Below are 23,405 nucleotides of genomic sequence, written 5' to 3'. Positions count from 1 at the left end.
AGCGCTATACAAGTATACGCCATTTACCATTTACCATTTACCATGTACGACCGTGAGGTGGAATGGGTCCACGAGCGCTCCACTCACCGTCCACAAACCTCTGCAGGCTCTCCACCAGTGTTTTGATAGAGCTGGGCAGGTTCCAAGGGTCCTCCTGGATGTTCTTGTGGATCATGTGCCGGCAGCGGCTCGTCCAGTCTTCGGTTTGGCGAAATTCTGTTCACATAAAGCGAGAAGATGCCGTTTTATCTGCCAGCTGCTTGGACGGCAGCCTCTCAGGAGGCGGTGGAGGTCTGGTGGTGGAGGCGTGTACCTGGCTGGCTGTGGTCGGAGTAGAAGTGCCTGGTTTCCTCACAGACTTTGGTCATGACGGCGCCTTTGAGGAGGCTGTTGATGGAGTCGACCTGTGGAATCATTGAAGTAAACACTTAATTTAAAGGCGTGTTTCTATTCCGTGCTTCACCATCCTCACACCTTTGACCTTTTCCTCATCACACTGCCTTCTTTATTCCTGATTCATTCATGCTCTGCGCTGCTCAGCTCCATGTGGTAAAAGGTTTTCCCCTCGAACAGCAGCAGCACTCATGTTTGTGACCATGTGGGAAGAACTACAGCATGTGTCAAAGTCAAGGCCCGGGGGCCGGATCCGGCCCTCCTGGTAGTTCTATCCGGCCCTCCAGATCATTTTATTTATTGTTATTAATGACCTGATGTTATCTTGCGCTTATTTCTAACTTGTATAATTTTGACAAAATAAATTTTTATGGAGAGTAAAATATTGAAAGTTGTTTAAAGGGCCCTACCATGAAAATTCTACTTTTTGAGGTTTCAAATGCATTCTACTGTTCATTCCTCTCTATAAAGAACCCCAAAGTGGTATTTTGATTCATACATGCATTTAAGAGTAATGCTCTAAAAACCTGGACTGTCTGCAGCAGCCCCTCCCATACCCACAAAAACGAGCGGTTGGAAACGTGCTGATGTAAGATCGATGCTAACAGCTCCCTGCAGGAAGAGTCTGCTCTGTAAGCTCCGCCCCCAACACTCAAGTTCTCCACAGAGCTAGTGGTGATCAGCAGAAAAACTTTCACTTTTCCAGTTGTGTCCTGTCTTCAATAAATTCCAGCTCAAACACGTGTTTTTTAATTTAGTCGCATCGCTCCTTTAAGACTCCCTCCCAACACCCCCCACCCCGGTCCCGCACAGCCGTGCAGAACCATGTTTGTGTTGTGGAGGAGTGTAGAGATGGCTGGGCCAACTAAAAGCAGATATATGGTATGTGCATTAATCTTTGAAGAAGTTTGGATTATTTTCATGGGAGAAAAACAGAGACACGGATTTCTCCAGGATGACGTCATGACGTGGACGACAGCGTCAGTGCAGGCGGACGCAGCGACAGGCAGAGCTTCTGGAATCGAGCCGTTTTACTTCTGGCTATGAAAAAACTAAAAAAATATAACTAATATTTAATAAATAATTTGTTTTTAGTGTTCCAAAGGTAATATATGATCATATATATGGATATGGTTCACTCTGAAAGGCTTAAGAAAGTCATGGTATGACCCCCTTTAAGGTTTTAATTGATTTATTCTGGAATAATATTCCTGCATTTTTATTATTCAGAATTATGTTAAAAAAAGATTTTTAGGCTGTTTTGGACTTTAGCTAATATTTCTGCTACATGCTAGCTGTTTTGGCTAACCAAAGTTTAAGTTCATGATTATGTTAAAAGTTTTGGTTTTAATGTCTTTAAAATGTAGTTTTAGAGTGACACGGCCTTTGATTCTGCAGAACATAGAATAAGAAAGAGCCAACTCACCTGGTTGAAAAGGTGTTCCAGGCAGCCGTGCAGCTTGTCCTGTTTGTCAGAGGGGATCCTCATGTCGCAGGGCAGCTCGTCCCCTGCAGCAAAAACCCAAAATCCATGAGGATGAAGGGACAGAGTCGGACATCAGGGAACTTCAAGGCTGTTCTACTCACAGCACCAAGTTCCAAAGGAGGAACTTAAATCCCTTTAGTCTGTTTAATGTCCCAGCATAAACATGTTTCTGTGATTTCATCTCTGAAATTGAAGTTCTTGGATCACAAAAAGCTTTTCTGCACGTTCATGACAATCGGATTAATGTCATGTTCCAATGGCACAGATAGAAATAAACTAGGGCCGTGAATGTTGACGTGCTAACGCACGCGATACGTAGAACATAGTTAATTCAATATGTATTAACGTCCTCAGGAGTCCTGCTGTGCAGCTGTGAGATCAGAGTAATAAAACTGTGTCAAAAAGAAACTTTTTTTGACATTCTGTGATTGAGATTTTATTAAATTAAAGAGATAATACAACATTTATTTGTAGTTTTTGGACAAAAGCGATCTTTTATCTTAATAAATAAGGTGGTGAACGAACGTCAATCTGGCGGCTGTAATGCAGCAAAGGTGCACCTGCTATGGGGGGGCGGGGCTAAACTGAGCTGTCTGCTATTAGAAAACTAACGAGGAAACCGGCCATTATTTTTTTGTGGGATGAATTTTCCACAATAACAAGCGTTGTCTAAAAATTGTGGAAACTCTGTATGTCTCCGTGAACGTCCTCCCCACCGACACAGATGGAGGCGGGCACTTCAGACAGACACGCCCCCACCTGTGTAGATGCCAGTCGAGCAGACCTGAATCCAGCTGGATCAAACTTCTCCCAGTTTTTGTTTTTTTTAATAAACACAATAAAGAACATTTATGAGAAAAAAAGAAAAATCTGAAAAAAACAGAATTCCATGAAAAATGTCAAACAGACAGCAGTGAGAAATTCTTATTTTTGGGCTGCCTGGTGTGACTTTAGGCCGGATTTTTTGTTATTTCTATTCAAAAACATGTTGATTAGTTTGTTGAATTTTTTTTGTCTTGTTTTTATAAAACTAAAACTTTCATTCTACGTTGTAAAAACAGTTTGTTAAACGTTTTTGGGGTTTCCACAGCAAAATGAATCCCATTTTTCCGGACAGAACTTTCTGTTTTTGCATAATTTTATGTCTAATATGTGAATACAACATGGAAAAATGACTAAATAAAGGTAGAGTCACACAGGAGAGGTTGTGCTGGTTAAAATGATATCAAATAAGCAGCAAGTAGTCTTTCAAATATTTGGGTTATTTGCAGACAATAAGTGGCCACCAAATACTATAAAAAAAGGCTTTTAATCACGATTAATTTTTCCCAGATTTGCGATTAATGAGTTAATTTCTTTAATTGATTCCTGGCTCTAAAATAAAGCTGTATAGCATGAATGGATTGACTATGAGAAGGACAGAGCAGAATGAGAGCGATACCTGATCCCATCTCGTCACTCCCCAGGTAGGAGCTGTTACTGCGCACGCTGGTGTAGGACAGAACCGAATCCCTGTTGCTGTTGCATTCACTGCAGAACAAAAACATGCAGACAGTGAACGTCTCACTCCATGGAGAGTTCATTTAGATGTGAAACCACAACGAGGATTCACAAAACTGCATCTTGTAATTATGATCCCAAAAATCCATCATAATAAAAATGATACCAAACCCAAACAGCACTAATGACAAAAGAGCAGTAAAAATGTCTGCTTCAGATTCTCACATAATTAGTAAATTGCATGGATGCATTCGACCCACAGTGTGAAATATAGTCCTTGAATTCTTTTTGGAGCTGCCAGCAGGATCCTGCTGGCTCTGGAACAAATACGTCTATCGTGCACAGCAAACTTCATCTCTGCTGCTTTGATTTGACAGCTTTACATTCAAAGCCCTGCAGAATTCAACACAACAACCAGCAGGATTTATGCGGCTCAGATTATCGTGGCTTCGAGTCAGGATGTCTGTAATCCCTTTCAAATGAGGAAGGATTCAGCGGCTGAATTAGCAGAGAGTAAAACAACCGTGCAGATGTTTGGTTTTTACCTTTGTCGGGCTTTGCTCAAACACACAGAAAAGCCGGTTTCCTGCTGTTAATCTGGTTTCTAACACGTCTGTGTGTGAATGAATCTGTGCTGGCAGATCATGAAAACATAGAAATGAGACTGCAAACAAACTGCACTGTTCTCCTAAAATTCACAGGTATATGAGCAGGTGCAGCTCTATAAACGGGTAGATATAACAGCTGATGGCAGACTCTGGTTCCACCCTGAACTCCGTGGAGCTCCATAAACAGTTCTAAATGGAGAGTTGAAGGCTTTGAAGGAGGTTCTGCAAACTCTGCTTCAGCTCGGAGCACAGCGGTTGGTCCGTCACCTTTGGCCGGCTAAGAAAAGGAGAAGTCCTGACGGACACACGTCTGCTGCCACTGAAGTGAAACCGAGTCTTGAACTGTTGAAGCTGCTTCTTCATCATTTGTGGTTTTTGCTTCCTCCTCTGATGGAAGCACTCAGTGGAAAAAACCCTGAAAGCTCAGACTGTTCTATCTTAACATGATTTGAGCCTAAGTCACATGACCTGTACAGCCTCTGCAGTTCTTTATTTATTTATTTTTGGGGGTGTTAAGGTCTTTGTCTTGCTTTTGTTTTTTTTTTTATAGGAAAATGTTTAAAGTATGGAGAGAAAATAGACTTACCCAATTTGCCCAAGCGCAATTCTTGATTTGTGCGTAACTTGAATTTGATCGGGATTTAATATGATTTAGCTCTTTATATCACATTTTCCTAAAACATTTGATCCATTTTACAAATTTTACAAAACCAGGAAGGTTAACTGTTTTGGAGAAAAATGTCAAAGTCAAGGCCCCGGGGCCGGATCCGGCTCTCCGGGTAATTCTATCCGGCCCTCCAGATCATTTTATTTTATTGTTATTAATGGCCCGATGTTATCTTGCACTAATTTCTAACTTGTATAATTTTGACTAGATAAATTTTTATGGAAAGTAAAATATTGAAAGTTATTTAAGGTTTAAGTTGATTTATTCTGGAATAATATTCCTGCATTTTTATTATTCAGAATTATGTTAAACACTGGCAGTTTTAAAGTTTTAAAAATTAGCATTCTGCTAGATTTTGGACTATTTTGCTATTTAATAATATTTTTATGCTATGTTGGAGTTTAGCTAATATTTCAGCCATATGCTAGTTGTTTTGGCTTATTTAAGCTTTTCTTTTTACGTTTTTTAGGCTGTTTTGGAGTTAGGCAATTTAGATGCTAGCTGTTTTAGTTCATTTAGGCTTTTTTCAGCTTTTTAAGCTTTTTTGAAGTTTAACTTTCTTTTCAGCTACATTCTAGCTGTTTTTTGGACAACCTAAATAGTTTTTATTTATTTTTTAGTGTTTCAGGCTAATTTGGGATTTAGCTAATATTTTAGGTAGCTAATCAGGTTCATTGTTTTTAGCTTTCAATTTCAGCATTTTCTGCTATCAGGACTATTAACTTTAGTAGCAAAATTCAGCTTCCAGCATTCACACTAGCATTATTGCAGGTCATGCTGTATATCTAGTTCATAAATGTGTTAAAAAGTTAAGTTTTTAAAGTTTTAAGATGTAGTTTTAGAGTGTTCAATAAATGTTTATCCTGTTCTGCCGTGACTTAAGGTGTGTTTTGGATTTTGGTCCCTGGTGTGATTGAGTTCAACACCCGTAGAGTAAAACACTCCTGGCATCGAGATAAACACTTTCACCCTGAACATGGACCGTCCTCTCATTCACATTTTTTCCTGCTTTTCAATCCAAACTCTCAGTAAACGCCTCCTGTAAAAAGTGAAAGCACCACACACATTTTCTATCAATGAGGTCGCTGCGTTTCACGTGGCGAGGACCGGCCTTAATGACAGACTGGGGGAGTCGGCAACGCCCCAAACATTTGGCTCAAAAACACACCAGCAACCAACAGCCACGTCTTAGTGGGTGGTGGAAGGTGGGGCTCGACCCACTGAAGAGCGTGCACGAACACATGCACGCACACACACACTGACAGAACATCTGAATCAACTCCAAACACACAAATGACATAACCAGATCTGACCGACACGTCTGAAGCCTTTTTTAACTCGAGTTCTCTGTCAAACATCTGGAAGAAATTCTGCTCTGAGAGGGAAAAGGGCAGCACGACCGCTCCTCGTTTCTGCCCCTGCAGACGTGTGAGGAGGTCAGGGGCAGAATCCATGAACGTGTTACCTGTAGGAGTCTCTGTAGCTCATGGTGTCGTGGCCAGAGTCCTCCTGGTCCTCCTCATTCACTTTAAAGCAGACTCTCTTAATGCCCCCCTGCTCCGCCTTGTCCTGCTCGCAGCCGTCCTCGCAGGGCGCCAGGGTGGGCGGCTGGTTGGGATCGTACGCCAGCGAGCCCCCCTCTTCTCTCGGGATCTCGGTGGGTTCAGTGATGGACGACAGGAGGCTGCAGGAGAGACAGATTTGTTAACATTTTATCCCCTTTTTGAAGCCGCTTTCTTTCAATATCACATTTTTAACTGACGATTTGCATTAAACGCCGTCGGGATTCTACCGGAGTCCAAATAAACAAAGTCAAACATACACAATTCACATTGTCAGAGCGCTTCCTCAGCAGAAACAGCGTCTCCCTCTCTTGATGTTATCCTGGCTTCACTCCCTGTTCCTGTGCCGGCCCGGCCCGTAAACATTTTGGGCTAAAAGAATGTTCCTTTTGTAAATCCTCAGCTTGAAACGAGGCAAAGAGGGGCTGAGGAGCAGCCATGAGCGGGAGGTGTGAAACAACAACGTCAAGCTGTTTTAAGCACAAGTCTATAAATGTTCAGTGTGAAGACGTGTTCTGAGAGCAGCACAGCCCAGAGGCGTCTCTGTGCTGAGGGTCTGACCGAAACAATAAAAGAGGAATAGAGTAAAGAAACCTTCATCTCCTGACTGTGACTGTCTGAGGATCTGAATCTTCCAGGATTCTGGTCTTAAGAGGAGAATGGACCAGAAAAATATTCATTTCAAGTTGCCATGAACCACAAAATCCTGCAATTCCTGCATCTGAAGAAAAAGTATGTTCTTTGAGATAATGCTTATGTTTACTTCCTTTGGATACATAATTTTATTGTTTAACCCTTTAAGGCCTAAGCCTCAAAATGTCCGCCTGGACTTTTCTGCTGAGAGGGTCTGAGAACCTCCGGCAAACCAGTGCTTCTGCCTCTTTTTCCAGAAGACATTGCATTTTCAATATCTGTCCTCAGTTTACAATTTATTCTTTTTCGTCATATTGTTATAACTATCTAAAATGTAAAAAAAACACAAAATTGAAATGTGATTTTTTGAGTTTTTAGTGATAAACACTGCAAATGAACATGAACAACAGGTTTTGATTGTCAAAAGTTGCAATTTGTCCAGTATCAAACTATTTACAACAACATTTCTGTATCTCTCTCTCTAAATTTGCCTAAACAGTGTATAAATGTAAAATATCTACAGGCGGTTTTGGTCACAGAGGTTAGTTCTGTCTTCCTTGGCTCCTCAAAGGCCTTGGTGATGCTGCCAATGACAGTCACACGCATCAGATTATGACATAAAAATCAAATCACTTAACTGTAGCTATTTTATTTATTTCTTTTATTCTATTCTTATTTTTTAACACATTTCAATGTTTTGGCTGTGTGTAACTGTTGCCTCTTGACCAGGACTCCCTTGAAAAGGAGCTCAGTGGATCTGAATGGGATTGTTTTCCTGGTTAAATGAATAAATAGTCACAAGAATGTGTCTCTGAGTCTGGAGAGGATCATTAAAAAACAGGTTTCCAGAATGGGAAGATGCTGCCAATTTTCAGGCCAAAAAAGAGCTAAACAGAATGTAAAAATTGGAACAAAATCTTAAAAGAAACCAAAAGTTTTGCTGGATAATTTTAACTAAAACTTTCCTGAACCTGTTTTTGTTCCAGCCCTCTGTGGTTCTGTCTGTGGGGATCAGTTCGACCCCCTCAAAGAGCATGATGATAATGTTTATATCTGAGAGAGAGTTCAGAATGAAGAGGACATTAGCTGAAACTTACACGTCTATCTGAGCGACATATTGCTTCATTTCCCTCACAGCAACATCCAGGCGGCTGTACAACTGAATGTAGGCGTCCTGCGCCTCCATGTCCTCCGCTTTGAGCAGGAAGCTCAGGCCGCCTTCGCCGTGCACGCCCTGTAGGCCGTCCATCCCGCCCTCCCCGTCCTCTAGAGTCACCTCCCCGCCGCCATCTGCTTCGTCCCCTTCCAGACCGGAGCAGCTCCAGGAAGGCGCTCCCATGCTGGTCACGCAGTGCAGAGTGTGAGACATGAGGTTGAGCTGAGCTGCAGGAGGGAGAGAGCAGCAAATGGATGCACAGAAAACACGTTAGTGGCGATGCAACGGCAGAAGACTTCACTCTGACATTTCCCAGACGATCAAAACAATGAAGGAGCGGACCTGAAGCTCCACAGTGTACACAACCAGCAGAGAGAGCAAACAGGAAGTGAAGCCGTCCAACAGGTCAAACGCCACACAAATCTGCAATCCAATCGCAAACCCATAACACGTGTGTCAAAAACAAGGCCCGGGGGCCGGATCCGGCCCTCCAGATCATTTTATTTTATTGTTATTAATGGCCTGATGTTATTTTGTGCTCATTTCTAACTTGTATAATTTTGGAAAAATATATTTTTTCATGGAGAGTAAAATACTGAAAGTTACTTCAGTTGATTTATTCTGGAATAATATTCCTGCCTTTTTGTTATTCATAAGTATGTTAAAAAGTTAGCGGCTGGGTGGCTCAGTGGGCTAGGTGAAGGGCTGACACTCAGGAGCCCTGGGTTCGATTCCCAGGGTTGTCCACTGATCCCCACCCAGATTGGGTCCTTAGTCAAGACCCTTGACGCTGCTGCCTAACTGGGTCCCTGTGCCCCTCAAGTACAGGGTTGTGTCAGGAAGGGCATCCGGTGTAAAAACTCTGCCAAGTCACTGATGCCAAACAGTGGGTGCTGTTACGCTGTGGGGACCCTGAAAGGGATAAGCTGAAAGGTGAACTACTACTAATTATGTTAAAAAGTTACAGTTTTGAAGTTTTAAAAATTGGCATTCTGCTAGTTTTTTGGATCATTTCTTGGGCTGTTTTGGAGTTTAGCTAGTATTTCAGCTACATGCTAGCTGTTTTGGCTAACCTAAGTTTCTTTTTTTGTTTTGTTTATTAAGCTAATTTGGCATTGAGTGAATATTTTAGCTGGCTACCAGCTCCAGTGTTTTCAGCTATCAGCTTCAGAGTTTTTAGCTATCAATTTCAGCATCTTCAGCTATTAGCACTGTCATCTTCAGCAGCCAAATTCAGCTTACAGCATTCACACTAGCATTCTCAAAGGTAATGCTATATATCTAGTTCATAATTATGTTAAACAAGTTACAATTTTAAAAAGTTTTAAAAATGTAGTTTTAGAGTGTTCAGTAAATGTTTATCCTGTTTTGCCCTGCGACCTAAGGTGTGTTTTGGATTTTGGCCCTTGTCTGATTGAGTTTGACACTCCATACCATGTGAGAATCCGTGTTTCCTCTTTATGTGGATTCCCTAAAAAAGTATTTTTTCTCAAATCAATAAAGATAAAAGGTTCCCTACGATTGCAGGCAGCAGATGTTTAATATTACTAGAGCTGAACATCTCAGATGGACAGCTGCTGCGCAGACGGCTGACGGGCAGACCCTCCTTCTACGACGCAGACGCCAAACAGCCAGAGTGAGCTGAAGTCTAGACAGCTGGACTGCATTTTCATCTCAGTTCAGAAGTTAAACCTGATGTTCTTAATAAACTCAAGCTGCTTTAGAACAGCGTCTCACCAGACAGTCAGGATTTCTCTTCTTTAAATGCATGTTTGGTAACATTTCCTTTAGCTCATCTCTCCATTTACTGAGTAAACTGAGTACTTCCTACTCCGCCTTAAGCAGCATCTTAACTGGAATCATTCATTACTTAAGTCAATGTGGTTTGAGGCTAATGGGGTTTAAGTTGGAAAACACTCAGTGTTGGGATGTAATGGCTAATGAGACTGATGGCTGCTGGAATGAAGTGGGTCGGAGGTCGGGGTGTTATTGTTCACCATGATGCTACAGCTGTAAATACGTTCTGATACGGCGTGGAACGCTCTTCAGCCAAAGCCCTACCTTGGTCTTGATCCAGACCAAAGATGGAGTTCTTGCGACCGAAGCGAATGCTGAAAGTCCTGCCGGCAGAGGTGGTGCTTTTGGGACAGGACACCTGCATCAAGTTGATGTGACAGTTGGTGGGAACGAAGTCCATGCAGCCCAGGGGGTGAGGACGGCCACCAGCCTGCCGGACGGAGGGCCACACCTTGTTCCTCAGCTCCTGAGCAAACTGTGGACCAAATGATAAAAGTCCGGTTTATTTAAAGACCGTCTTTGGTTTGTTTTAAAATGTCACATCCATAAGGAAATCCTTTGACTTCAGAGCTGAAGCTCATTCAAAAAGTAGCTGAAGGCAGGTGCAGATCACTCAGTAACCACTAGAGGCTTCAAACAAAAATTGTTTTTTAGACCAGGGGTCCCCAAACCTTTTCTAATGAGGGCTAGATAACCGTTTTCTCTGATGGGGGGTCGGGGTCGGTTTGTAGGCTAACAGAAAAAGTGTAACAATCCCAGCCTAAATGTAAACATTTATGGTTTACCAGGATGCCATACTTCACCAAATCTTAAATAAATCATTTCTTTAATCTTCAAAGAAAAAAAAAATACTAAAACATTTTAAAAACTAGATATATAGCATTACCTGCAATAATGCTATTGTGAATGCTGTAAGCAGAATTTGGCTGCTAAAGAGGCTAGTGCTGAGATGAAGATGCTGAAATTGATAACTAAAAACGCTGATAGCTGAAAACGCTGAAGTTGACAGCTGAAATGGCTGAAGCTAATAACTGAAAACGCTGAAGCTGATAGCTAGCTAAGATATTAGCAAAATGTCATATTATCCTAAAAAAATGGGGAAAAAAAGCCGAAATTAAGTAAAACAGCTAGCATGTAGCGGAAATATTCGCTAAATGCCAAATTAGCCAAAAAAAAATTGATAAAATATCTTAATTAGCCAAAACAGCTAGCCTGTGGCTAAAATTTAAGCTAACCCCCAAATTATCCTAGAAATCTAAGTAAGTGCCAGAACAGTTGAAAATGCTAGCATAAAAAGAGCTGAATATTTAAATAGCTGAAAGAGCTGAAGAGCTACGGACGTCCAAAAAAAACTTTCAGATGTGGTACAGATTTTCCTTACCTATCAAATACGCATCAAAGGAGAAGCTTAACAAAATCAGACACGACTTCAGATTTGTCCTATTTTTAAGGTGCGATGGATAAATACACAAAAACGGTGAATAAAAGTGTTATTTTTTTAATAAAACGACAATAAACATAAGTCCATCATTTGAACAACTGTATCAGAAGCATCCTCGTGACATCAGACAGCTGGTTGGTGAATTCCTGCTTTTTGTCTCTTAAATGAAACTTTTATTTTGAAGTCAAAGGTTCTTTTTCTGATTCCTCTTTTCGGCCAAGAGAAACTTTCCAAACACGTTTGCGTTTTGTAAACTTTGCTAGTTTGGGGGTTTCAGTTTAGTGGTCCGGGCCACCGCTTTCAGAAAGAAGCGGGGGTCAATGGATCTTCAATACGTGACCAAACAACTCGACCTGAGCCTTGAATGAGTCGGGTGTGGTGGAGAGAATCCAGTAGTCTTCCAAAATAAACATTTCTTCAGAATCAGATTAGAAATAAAATGGAAAAAAAGTGTAGATCAAATTTTGTTTTTTCTGTGGCCCGGTTCCAACTATCCCACGGACCGGTACAGGTCTGTTTTTCAGGGGTTGGAGACCACTGGTTTAGTGAACTAAAAGTCATTATTTAGAGTTGATATTTATGAAAAATGGGTGGGGCTTAAAGCTGAATTAAAAATGGCAGGTAAGTTACATGACTGCACTTGCCATCCATCTCTTTCACAATCTTAAACTGGAACAAGAAATAAACCACCCCCACACAAAGTTTGAAAAACGTTGGTGTCAATTTGAAGCTTTGATGGCGTGACATGATGAGTCGCGTCTGTCTAAAGGTCATGGATTCAGCAGTTGAGCTGGAGCCTACACGGCAAACGCCAACCAACTAAAGCTCAGGTCATCAGGAATAACCAGAAACATCTTCGTTGGCTGTTCAAAAGGAAACGCTGATCAATAAAACAGCAGAGATCGATGCTCATTCCAGGCGGTACCTGCTGGTAGCATGTGATGCGCCGTCTGATGCTCTCCAGCTTGGTGTCACAGATTTGTCTGAACTCGTACTGCGGCATGGTAACCACGCGGTCGCTCTGGGAGATGAGCTGGCTGCAGTTCCGTACAAAGAGACTGTCATCGCTGCAGAACGCCTCCAGGATCTGTGGAGACAAGAACGGCTGATGAGGACGGATCTGCCCGCCGATAAAAGCCCAGAAATCTGATTTGGCTGGAGGTAATCCTGGGAGATGTGGCTGTTCTCGCCGCAGTAGCACAGGGAGAATGTGGTTTTATCTCAACACTTCAACATAGGGGCCAGAATGAAGAAAAAGGAACTAGTGGCGCATCCTGAAAGTCTCTCTTTAAGGTTCTAGAGCAGGGGGTCAAACTCAATCGTGCAAGAAGCCAGAATCCAAAACACATCTTAGGTCGCAGGCCGAACAGGGTAAACATTTATTAAACACTCTAAAACTACATTTAAAAAATTTTAAAACTGTAACTTTTTAACATAATTATGAACTAGATATATAGCATTACCTGTGATAATGCTAGTGTGAATGCTGTAAGCTGAATTTGATAGCTGAATATGCTAGTGCTGATAGCTGAAGATGCTGAAATTGACAGCTAAAAATATTGAAGCTGATAGCTGAAAACATTGGGGCTGATAACCAGGTAAAATATTAGCTAATTAAAAACTTAAAAAAACAATTACATTAACTAAAACAGCTATCATGTATCTGAAATATTAGCTAAGCTCCAAAATAGCCTAAAAAATTTTAGTAAATGCCAAAATAGCCAAAAAGCTAGCAGAATGCCAATTCTTAAAACTTAAACTATGAATAATAAAAAGCAGGAATATTATTCCAGCATAAATCAATTTAAACCTTAAAAAAAAGATTCAAATATTTTACTCTCCATAAAATTTATTTTTTCAAAATTATACAAGTTAGAAATGAGCACAAGATAACATCGGACCATTAAAAACAATACAGTAAAATGACCTAGAGGGCAGGATAGAATTACCCAGAGGGCCGGATCCGGCCCCCGGGCCTTGACTTTGAAACATGTGATCTAGCTGGTACTCCAGATAAAGACACTGAGAAAATGTGAGCTTGTAAAGGACAAATATAAACACAAACAACAAAAAAAGATGCATCCTCTGTATTTTTTAGTATAAATGGTACATTTCAAAATGCTTGAGAAGTTCAAATCCTTGTTACCTTAGCAGTGAGGCTGAAGCATCCTTTGGGCTCTGTGATCTTCTCAAGGACATGGCTCTTGATGCCCGCCGTGTTGACGTACTCATAAACCACGCCGTGCTCCAGGTGGACGTTATCCACGGTCAGACTCACCAGGGGAAGGCCATCCGACAGCGAAAGTCTGCAAAGCCCGTGATCTGAGGACCACGCGGTTCAAATTCAGAGGTGCCGTTAGTACAAAGGCATAGACACACACAAAAATACCACATCAAAGTCTTTATCTGTCACTTTTCTTTCTGAGAATTTCATAAACCAGAGAAAATGATGATGGGACCTGAAAGCGTGTTTGGTGCATCTGCAAACCCACAAGGTCCAAAGTTTTTCCTGCTAAATTCCTGCACTAAATGTCATATTTTTTTTTTATCATCTTTAACATCTTCTCAGCTACAGGTGATCGGGATTAACACTTATACAGCACCTGTGAGGGAAAACGGGTCACATCCTGAGGAAAAAGGTCAAACTTTTTACTAGTTTTATATGAATTGTAACTTGAATGCAGACAGAAGGTCATTCAGAACAGCGCTGAGAAGCCTCAGAGATTCTGAACACACCATCACCTGTCCCGTTGGTCCTGTTCTCCTCCTCCTGGTCTGAGCCGTTCTCCACTGGAAACGGCTTGAAGGCGCTCTCCTCCTCCTCCTCCTCCTTCTCAGTCGGACTCCTTTCTCTCTGCAGATGCTCCACATCCTCAAAGGCGCGATACACCCAGTTACACTGTGAAGGACAGGTAACATACGAGATGCTGATGCAGCAGATTGATCATTTCAGGACTACAACAGTCATCGACTTCAGATGAAACATATATTATGAAAGGTGAGTTGACTTCACATTGACAGAAAACATCTGAAGCCCTTTCTGAGCTCGTGACAGAGCGGCCAGGACTGAAGCTTAGAATGCAGAGCCATCAACACCATCCCTGTGATTTTTCATGCTGTTTAATGAAGCTGCAGTAATTTGCTGAAATCACACAGAGGAGCTCAGGGGACTCTGCAGAGCAAGCTGGAGCAGAACGGGCTCAAGTGAATTAAAAAAAAGCAGTTTTACACACAAACGTGGACTCTGCGCGGTCTTGTGAAATCCTGTCTGTGCTGCTGCAGGAATGTCAAAATAACCAGAGCGGCCTCTGCACTTCTGATTCTAGGCATGCAACTGTAAGTATAAATAAAAGCCCGATCGCAGCTCATTGGAGAAGAATGTAAATCAAAAAAGTCATTGCTGGTAAATCAGAGGTAGTTTCATGGAAAAGCGCGACCCGCTTCAGGAACTGTTGAGACTGTTTTCTCACAGACGCTGGAACGCAAACTTTAAATTCCACAGAGAGCGACCGTGAGGAACCAAATGTTTTCATTCTCTCCAGGTACACAGGAGGAAACACGTTTCTGATCCCTTTCATTTGGACAGAGTGATAGAAAATCACAAAGAAAATCAAGAAATTCCTTTTATGAATTGATACACACCTGTATGTTTATTTGCATTTCAATGAATGAAATATTTGAACCTTCTCAGCAGAAAGACTTAATACTTTCTGTACTTAAACCTTTATTATCAGCAGAGCTTTCTTGTAGCTGTTGAGGAGGTCTCTGCTCACATCAGGAGGATTTTTGCTCCATTCTTCTGTGCAAATGATTTCTAAGTCATTCAGATTTGTTTGCTCTTGCTTTGGTAAGTCTGAGCTTCAGCTCTCTTTAAAGCCCACGTGTCAAAGTCAAGGCCCGGGGGCCGGATCCGGCCCTCCAGGTAATTCTATCGGCCCTTCGGATCATTTTATTTTATTGTTATCAATGACCTGATGTTATCTTGCGCTCATTTCTAACTTGTATCATTTTGACAACATACATTTTTATGGAGAGAAAATATTGAAATTTGTTTAAGTTTTAAGTTGATTTATTCTGGAATAATATTCCTGCATTTTTATTATTCATAATTAAGTTCAAAAGTTACAGTTTTAAATTTTTAAGAATTGGCATTCTGCTAGCTTTTTGGACCATTTTGTCATTTACTGAGATTTTTTTTAGACTGTTTTGGAATTTAGCTAATATTTCAGCTACATGCTAGCTATTTTGGCTAATTTAGGCTTTTCATTTTGTTTGTTTTTTGGATATTTTGAAGTTTATCTATTTTTTCAGCAACATGCTAGCTGTTATGGGTAACCTCAGTTTCTTTGTTTTTGAGAATAATTTGGCATTTAGCTAATATTTTATCTGCTATCAATTTCAGCATCTTCAGCGGTCAAATTCAGCTTACAGCATTCACACTAGCATATCACAGGTAATGCTATATATCTAGTTCATAATTATGTTAAAAAGTTACGGTTTTAAAGTTTCAAAAATGTAGTTTTATTGTGTTTAATAAATGTTTATCCAGTTCAGCATGTGTTTTGGATTGTGGCCCTCTGTGTGATTGACTTTGACACCCCAGGTCTGTATAAACCAGAACTCTTAATTGTTACTAGGGGATGAAATCCTTATTTCCCTCAATGAAATACAAATAAGTGTATGTCAATTCTTTAAAGTGGATTTACTGATTTATTTATTTTTTTGTCTCTCATCGTTCAAAATGATCTGATGTCAATTTATTTTTAAGTGAACAAGACTATAAAATTGGCAACAGGACAAATATTAACTTTTTCCACTCCAGAAACGAGCGAGCTGCTGAGAGTTCTGGTGTCAGGTCAGAAAGGTTTGGTTTCAGTACAGTGATGGTTTCTTCACCACACGGCAAAACTACCAAAGATTATTCATCTTAAAACTAGTTATAAAATCTTATTGATCTTGATTTTAGATATAAACTACAGCATGTGTAAGATTATTAAACTTGTATTGTCTGTCCAGTTTAGTTTGTAAGTCTAAATATTAGTCATTTTACATGAAAAACAAGAAAAAAAACCTGCAGGCCTGATTTAAGGACAAGAAAATGTCTTAATTTAAGTTTACCTTACATGTTATCACTTTTTAAAAACTTGAAATAAGTAATTCATACATAATCCAAGATAAAAGAGCCACATGTGGATCTGGAGCTGCAGGTTACAGACTCGTGATCTAGGCAATATGTCTTAAATCAAGAAATCTTGTCAAGTAAAATTCCCCAGCTGCACTGGTAGATAATTTTAATTGTTTCTAATCAATTTCTACTAAAAAGAAATACTTTTTTTCTAGAATTAAGATTGTTTTTTATCCAGTAAAAGGCATGAAAGGAGCAGCTTCCTGTGAAGTTCTCACCTCTCCGGGAGCCTCCTCGTGAGTGTGCTGAGCGGTGAAGTGCTCCAGCACCTCCTGGTAGTCACTGTGGTTGACATTGTTCCCGTTGACTTTCAGAATCACCTGGCCAGGCTGAAGCCCGGCGCCTGCCGCCTCCCAGCCTGAAAGACGTCAGAGCGGAGTCAGTGTGGACGTCGTTTCATTTTCATTCATGGACACAGTAAGTTAAAAAGCTCAGAGAATCTGCTCTGAAATGTTGATGCAAACGTGTGTTGAAAAAGTCATTTACCAGACCTGAATACATGACTGCCCTTTTCCTCTTTGGGAACATCTCTAAAGAACACAGAAGCGGTTTTACAGCCTGGAAACTCAATCAACACTTCCATCATCCTCCTCCGTCTAAAAATACCAGCCACTGCCTCACTCCCACCTGGAGCGGGAGCAATTATCCAACTCCGAGGTTGGAAGAGCACGCACAACCTCTGAGGAGACGGATGCAGAGAAACTGCAGGACAAACGGCATCATGGGAGAGTCCGGAGATAAAGGTAAAGCAGGGGTCCCATTCTCCGGCTGCTCTGCAGAGCTGGTCCTCCTGCTCACGTCTGCCGTACACTCACACATTCACCCCCCGTTCAACCTGCCATAAATCTCTCCTCATTCTATTTAAGTCCGCCCAGACCGCACACACATCTGGGGAGGAAGCTGTAAGCAGAAGAATGAGGACTCCTTTTGGGCCCGTCACAGAGCGAGGGGTGTGAAAGCAACACACATTATAATTAGAATAGGAACATTTGCAGCTTCTGCTTCAGTTTCTGCGGGTGCTGGAGGTTTGAACCCTGACCGCAGGCTGTCTGGCCAAGCGGCGGCCATTAAACCATAATTGAGGTGCAGTTAAAGAAAGCCAGGAACAGGTGGGTACATGCTGGAGATGCCTCATCGCTCCTTTGAGTTCACTCAGAATTATTTGTCTTTCTACAAATACATTCACACATTCACTGGCTGCAATAACAAGAGTCTGCTGACGGTTCTCCAGGGTTCAGCCAGAAGCTAAACATACAACACTGAGAATGCATCCCTCCAAAAGCTGTCCGGAGTTCCACAGGGACACCGTGATCTGGTTATTCTGGCTTTGATCTGATTCAGTCTGTAGATTTTGAGATAAAATGAACAAGTACAACATAAACAGATCCATGTTGTCCCAGATTTTGATTCTATTCTTTTATCATTTGAAACATAGACAGAAGTAGCCTCAATATTCAAGCAAAGAAAGTGCAACTCTCACATAGAAACACTAGTATTAACAAGTAAAATAGGAAAGAATTAGCTGAAATTTGGTGACTGTATTTTCAAAAACTATTGAACATTTTTGATCAGATGCGATTTATATCTGCCCATGACACCTTTCTTTTAATAAAAAAATGTTCCCAGTAGTGTTTATGAAGTTTTTGACCAAAATCCCTCGACCTAAATGTCTTAAAAAGACATTTATGATGTTGATCTGAAGCCTCAGTCTCCAAAATCTCCTCTGAGGAGGCGTGGCTTTTGGTGCTCCGCCCCTGATCCCCCCGTCTGATTATGATAGCTCTGTGTCTCACTAGCATAAATCTTCACCGCTGCTACATAAAAACATCCATCAATCTGGGTAATGTCCAGCCGTATGGTTCTGATCCGGATGTCAGCTGGACGAGGAAGTGAAGATCTTCATGGACAGAACTTCCTCCAAAATCCTGATTCTTTCTCCTTCCAGTTCACCAAAGACTCTTTTAGCTAATTCTCCAATGTTTATTGACTGTGATCAATACATTCAATCATTGGTTTCTCAGAGTTCTTGATAAAATAATCAAAGCTAACATCAAAATGCTCTTTCATTGATTTACAATCCTTTCCAACTGCGGTCAAATGAGCCGCCGTTCACATTTCCGTGGTCACATCAAGAAGCTCCGTGGAGTCTGGTGGAGATTTTCCAGCTTTCTCAGTCCTGCTACCGTAAGTATTGCTGTAAGCTGCTGTAAATTCAGCTGTAAGCTGAAGATGCTGAAATTTGTAGCTAAAAATGCTGAAATTGATTAGTTGGATGCAAAATCAGCCCAGAAATTTGAGAAAAATCCTAAATTAGCCAAAATAGCTAGCCTGTGGCTGAAAATTTAGCTAAACTCCAAAATAGCTAGCCTGTGGCTGAAAATTTAGCTAAACTCCAAAATAGCGTCAAAAACCTAAATAAATGCCAAAATAGTCCAAAAATCTAGCAAAATGTCATTATAACTTTCAGTTTTACTACACTTGGACTCTATATAATATAAAGTAACGACTAATCGACTATTTTAATAGTCCATTAGCCATTGATCAGTCTAATCGTGGCAGCTCTATCCAGGATGCAGCTCCTTCAGAAAGAGTTGTCAGGCTTCGGCCTCCTCCTTACCTTTCCTGACGGCGTGAACGTGAGGAGGAGCCACTCCACAGAGTCTGAAGGAGAGGCTGTCTGGGTTGTCGGGGACCTTCACGATCCTGGAGGGATATAACAGAGGAGTCAGAGGAGCGTTTCCAGCATGCGCACTGTACCCGAGTACTTCACTGACTGAGCGCGCTCCCTCACTCCTTGGCTTTGGTGGCGACCAGCAGCCGCAGAGAGCGCCGTATGCAGAAGGCCTGGCCGATCATGGTTTCCACCTCTGAGAAGGGCCTGAGGAACAGCAGGTCCTCGTTGATGGTGTAGATCTTCCTGCCCACCTGCAGACCAGCCATCTGGAAGGGCGGCGAGACAAGACAGGAAGCAAAAGCCTATTTAAAGCCCCACCAATCAAGACTGGATCAGTCTGAGCTGTTTGTGAAGTGGAACTCGATCTCAGAGAAAACCTGATGGGAAGTTTTGCAGTAGCAACTGGGTTCATATTGATCCACTCTCAAGCCTTCACCTTTTCATGCGTTTTCCTGCACAAATGGAAAGTTGACATCATCTCTAGATTGGGCTGAGCTGATGCTGCTCACTCTCAGCTAACATTTGCAGTGTGTCATACTTCAAATAAAAACTACTGCCAGGAATCAACTAAAAAAATTAACTAAATAATCTTTTTTTTTAGTCACAGTATTTGCCAGCCACTTATTATCTACAAATATGTTTAACCCCTTTAAAAGTCAAAAACTCAGTTTTGTCTACTTTTACATTTACTTCTATTTTCCGTTTGAAAGACTACCTGTTTGCTTATTTGGTATCATTTTAACCAGCACAACCTCTCCTGTGTGAGACCACCTTTATTTAGTCATTTTTCCATGTTGGATTCACACACTAGACATAAATCATACAAAAAACAGAAAATTCGGTTCTGAAAAATGGGATTCATTTTGCTGTGGAAACTCCAAAAATGTTTAACAAACTGTTTTTATCTCATGGAATAAAAGTTGTAGGTGTAATCATATAAAAACAACAAGATTAAAATTTTTGACAAACTAATCAACATGTTTTTGAATGAAAATCCAGGAAAATCAGGCTAAAGTCAAAGCAGGCAGCCCAAACGTAAGAATTTCTCACTGTAGTCTATTTGACGTTTTCCCTGGAATTCTGTTTTTTTTTTTTTGTTTTGTTTTTTTCTTTTTTTCTCATACATTTTCTTTATTGTGTTTGTAAAAAATAATAAAACAATTCTGTTGGGAGAAGTTTGATCCCGCTGGATTTCAGGACTACACGGGTGGGGGCGTGTCTGCTCACCTTGTTGGTGGACGGGACTTTAACGGTGAACTGGGGAGTGTCCGCAATTTTTGGACAACACATGTGGTCGTTATTGTGAAAAATTCATGTCGGCCCCCATCCCAAAGCAATACAATGATCAGTTTCTTTGTTTGATTTCCTATAGCAGACAGCTCTGTTTAGCTCCGCCCCCCATAGCAGGTGCACTGCTGCTGCATTACACTCGTCAGATTGACGTTCGCTTTTGTCCAAAAACTACAAATACATGCCATATTATCTTTTTAATTTAATAAAATCTCAATTTACAGAATGTAAAAAAGGCACAGCATGACGCCTGAGGGCGTTAATACATATTAATGAATTAATTATATTCTATTAATCACGTGCGTTAACGCGTCAACATTCACAGTCTTAATAAAACCCTTTTCCTGCAGCCAGGGCTTTGGCTGGGATTTGCACCGACCACTTTCATTCCTTTACATTGAAGGAGCTCCATCAGCAGCGCGGCCTGCTGAGTGTCATTAAACGCAGTCATCTCTCACATCTTCAGTCACGTTGAGAGAATAATGCGGCCTCTGTCTGCTCGCTGTGTGAGTTCAGTGTCCCGGGCACAGATCCGGTGGGGTGGCCGAGCCAGACCCAGACTCTGGATACCGGCCCAGGGTGGATGTAGGAAGGACTGGGAGGAGCCACAAACATTTGAATAAGGAAGGATGTGTGTGACCACACAGCATGGATGCAGGTCTACACGTGACCTGCTATAATGGTATCATATAGTGAAAGAGTTCAGTGTGTGAGTGTGTCTCTCAGCCCTTTTCAGAGCCCCATGGGAATCAGCTGAGCTGCATTCACTGAGCTGGCACATGGGTCTTTGTTCAAACCAGCAATCCTGTTATTGTGGGGATGGAAGACTGGACTACGGAGTAGAGGAGGAGGGGGGAGAGTGAAAGGAAGGAGCACTAACTAGCAGGATGCTATATAAGGGGTGAAAGCAGCCAAAGGTGATTTAAGACTGAAACTTTCCACAGGAGAGGAGATAGGAAACACGACGGACAAGAAAACAATAGGAAAACTTGACGTTTTCATTTGTTTCATAGTATGTTCACACCGAGCTCAGAAACGCTCAGGTCACCACTTCAAGTTAAAAGTCTGTGGAAACTATGCACATTTTGGGACTTCCATGTTCAAAACTCGAGTTCACACATCGCTGCAAAAGTTTTTACGTTTGTTTTAACGCAGCGACCGCAGCCACTGAACACGTAATGAGAGTTAAACCAAAGTAAAGGAATACTCCCAGCTGTCCTTACAGGTGGATACGGCTGACTGAGGGGTAGAGCCGCACTCAACATCAGGGGGGTAGACCTCCAAACCGTCGAGAGAAAAGGTTTTTCTATGGGTGTGCTGCGGGTGACAGGTCTTAATGAACACTTATACAACACGTAAGGGTGAGGTCATTGAGACGCAGGTGTTTCGTACAGGTTGGTTATCTCCCCCCTGCCCCCCCGCTGCCCGCCAGCTGTCTGGAATGACGCTGTGGCCACATGTGGGAGGAGCTATCAGCTAATTGTTTTAGCATGATGGCTTTAAGGAACGGTGTCTGTGGATATCTTATTTAGAATGTATAGAAGACACGGATCATGTTGAGAAATCCAGTTGATTTATTGTGAATATTGTGATATTTAACTTATTGATTCCTTACTTAATGGGATGAAGTTTGGAGAATAATTATACATTTCACTATATGCATTACACATATTTTCTTATGAAACTCAGCAGAGGGAAGTTGCTTCGATAACCGGAGCCTTGGCAATAAATTCCCTCTGCTGTAGCTCTCATGGATTTGGAATAATGTTGATACACCAAAAATGTTAGATTGTTTTTATTATCCTTATTGTTTACAGCTCTGGGGTTCTGTTCTCTAGTCTCATTGACTTCACTTCACTTCTATTCTTTATTATTTATTTTACTTAGTTCTCTGTGCCTCTGTTTGGTGCAGTGCGATTCACGTGTTGTTCCTCTTTCCCAGTCCCCTTTGGGGGAACAGGAGAGATTCCAGATTCCTGGTGGATCATTCTTGGCCGTGGACCTCGCCTCTGGCTTGTCTTGGCCGTGGACCACACCCCCACCTGTCCCCCAGTCCTATCTGGCAGAACTTGATTTAAATACGTAGTTGTAGAGTTAGACAATCTAATTTTTCTTTAAAAGTTCTGGTAAATCACTGTCCATCCTGGGATAGGATCTCTCCTTCATGTGAGCATCCCTAAGGTTTCTTCTTTCTTCCTGAATCAGGTTTTTTAGGAGTTTCCTTACCGGAAAGGAGGGTTTAAGGGCGGTGATAATCAGTTTAGTTTAGGCTGCTCAGTTTTTTGTTATTGTTCATATTTTATGACCGACCTTCTGCTTCTGTACAAACTACCGGCATGAAGCCCAATGAGGCCATTTTTGTGATATCGGGCCATATGAATACAATTGAATTGAATTGAATCGGTTACACGTCTCCATGTTTGGGTTTATGACAAGGGTGTCAAATTCAATCGCACAGGGGGTCAAAATCCAAAGCACACCTGAAATCGCGGGCCGAATGGGATAAATATTTTTTGAACACATTAAAACTACATTTTTTAAACTTTAAAGTGTTAGTAATGGGCTGGGACAAAGCTAAAATGCGTATCCAGATATATTCCATATGTTCTAATGTATCAAAAATAACAAATAATTACCGTTGACAAACGCAGGTTTTTGTAAAATTTGACAAAATCAACGACAAATCACACTCGTATTTCGCCCTGCCTCAGAAACGGCTCGATTTGGGTCACGTGACGCGTTGACGTCACATGAGTGAAACAGCGCCAGCAGCAGAATGCAGGCGGACCCAGGGTGTCTGCAGATACATGTATGTGTGTGCGCTGCAGCAAAGTTGAATTCTATAAACATCGGTGTTATGGTACGATGGAGTATTAGGGCCACCAAAAAAAAAAACAAAACTTTAAATTATGATTTTTAAAGTCATAAATTTAGGAGATTTACAATCGAAATGAGCCTATTGTGAATGAACACTGTGAGCAGAACCAGACCGACTAAACTGTGAAAAGCTTCT

General features: G+C 41.4%; 1 protein-coding gene across 3 annotated transcripts in view; it reads right to left on the bottom strand.

Annotated features, from left to right (window-relative positions):
• The window catches only part of prex1 (phosphatidylinositol-3,4,5-trisphosphate-dependent Rac exchange factor 1), a 98,999-nt gene that overhangs the window by 13,404 nt on the left and 62,190 nt on the right, over nucleotides 1-23,405 (bottom strand). For 2 of the 3 annotated variants that reach the window (XM_024292650.2, XM_024292652.2), the window contains exons 18-30: nucleotides 19,220-19,368; nucleotides 19,046-19,131; nucleotides 16,647-16,786; nucleotides 13,980-14,142; nucleotides 13,390-13,565; nucleotides 12,169-12,330; nucleotides 10,067-10,277; nucleotides 7,947-8,232; nucleotides 6,120-6,338; nucleotides 3,321-3,409; nucleotides 1,820-1,902; nucleotides 314-404; nucleotides 88-216 (exon numbers count right to left, since the gene is read on the bottom strand). In XM_024292650.2, coding sequence (XP_024148418.1) covers nucleotides 88-216; nucleotides 314-404; nucleotides 1,820-1,902; nucleotides 3,321-3,409; nucleotides 6,120-6,338; nucleotides 7,947-8,232; nucleotides 10,067-10,277; nucleotides 12,169-12,330; nucleotides 13,390-13,565; nucleotides 13,980-14,142; nucleotides 16,647-16,786; nucleotides 19,046-19,131; nucleotides 19,220-19,368 — 1,984 coding nt within the window. The remainder of the gene's footprint in view (nucleotides 1-87; nucleotides 217-313; nucleotides 405-1,819; nucleotides 1,903-3,320; nucleotides 3,410-6,119; nucleotides 6,339-7,946; nucleotides 8,233-10,066; nucleotides 10,278-12,168; nucleotides 12,331-13,389; nucleotides 13,566-13,979; nucleotides 14,143-16,646; nucleotides 16,787-19,045; nucleotides 19,132-19,219; nucleotides 19,369-23,405) is intronic. The other variant, XM_024292651.2, reaches the window with a different exon arrangement.

Source organism: Oryzias melastigma, linkage group LG7, assembly GCF_002922805.2.
Source record: "Oryzias melastigma strain HK-1 linkage group LG7, ASM292280v2, whole genome shotgun sequence".
Classification (NCBI taxonomy): Eukaryota; Metazoa; Chordata; class Actinopteri; order Beloniformes; family Adrianichthyidae; genus Oryzias; species Oryzias melastigma.
This window is presented reverse-complemented; position numbering and strand designations above follow the sequence as displayed.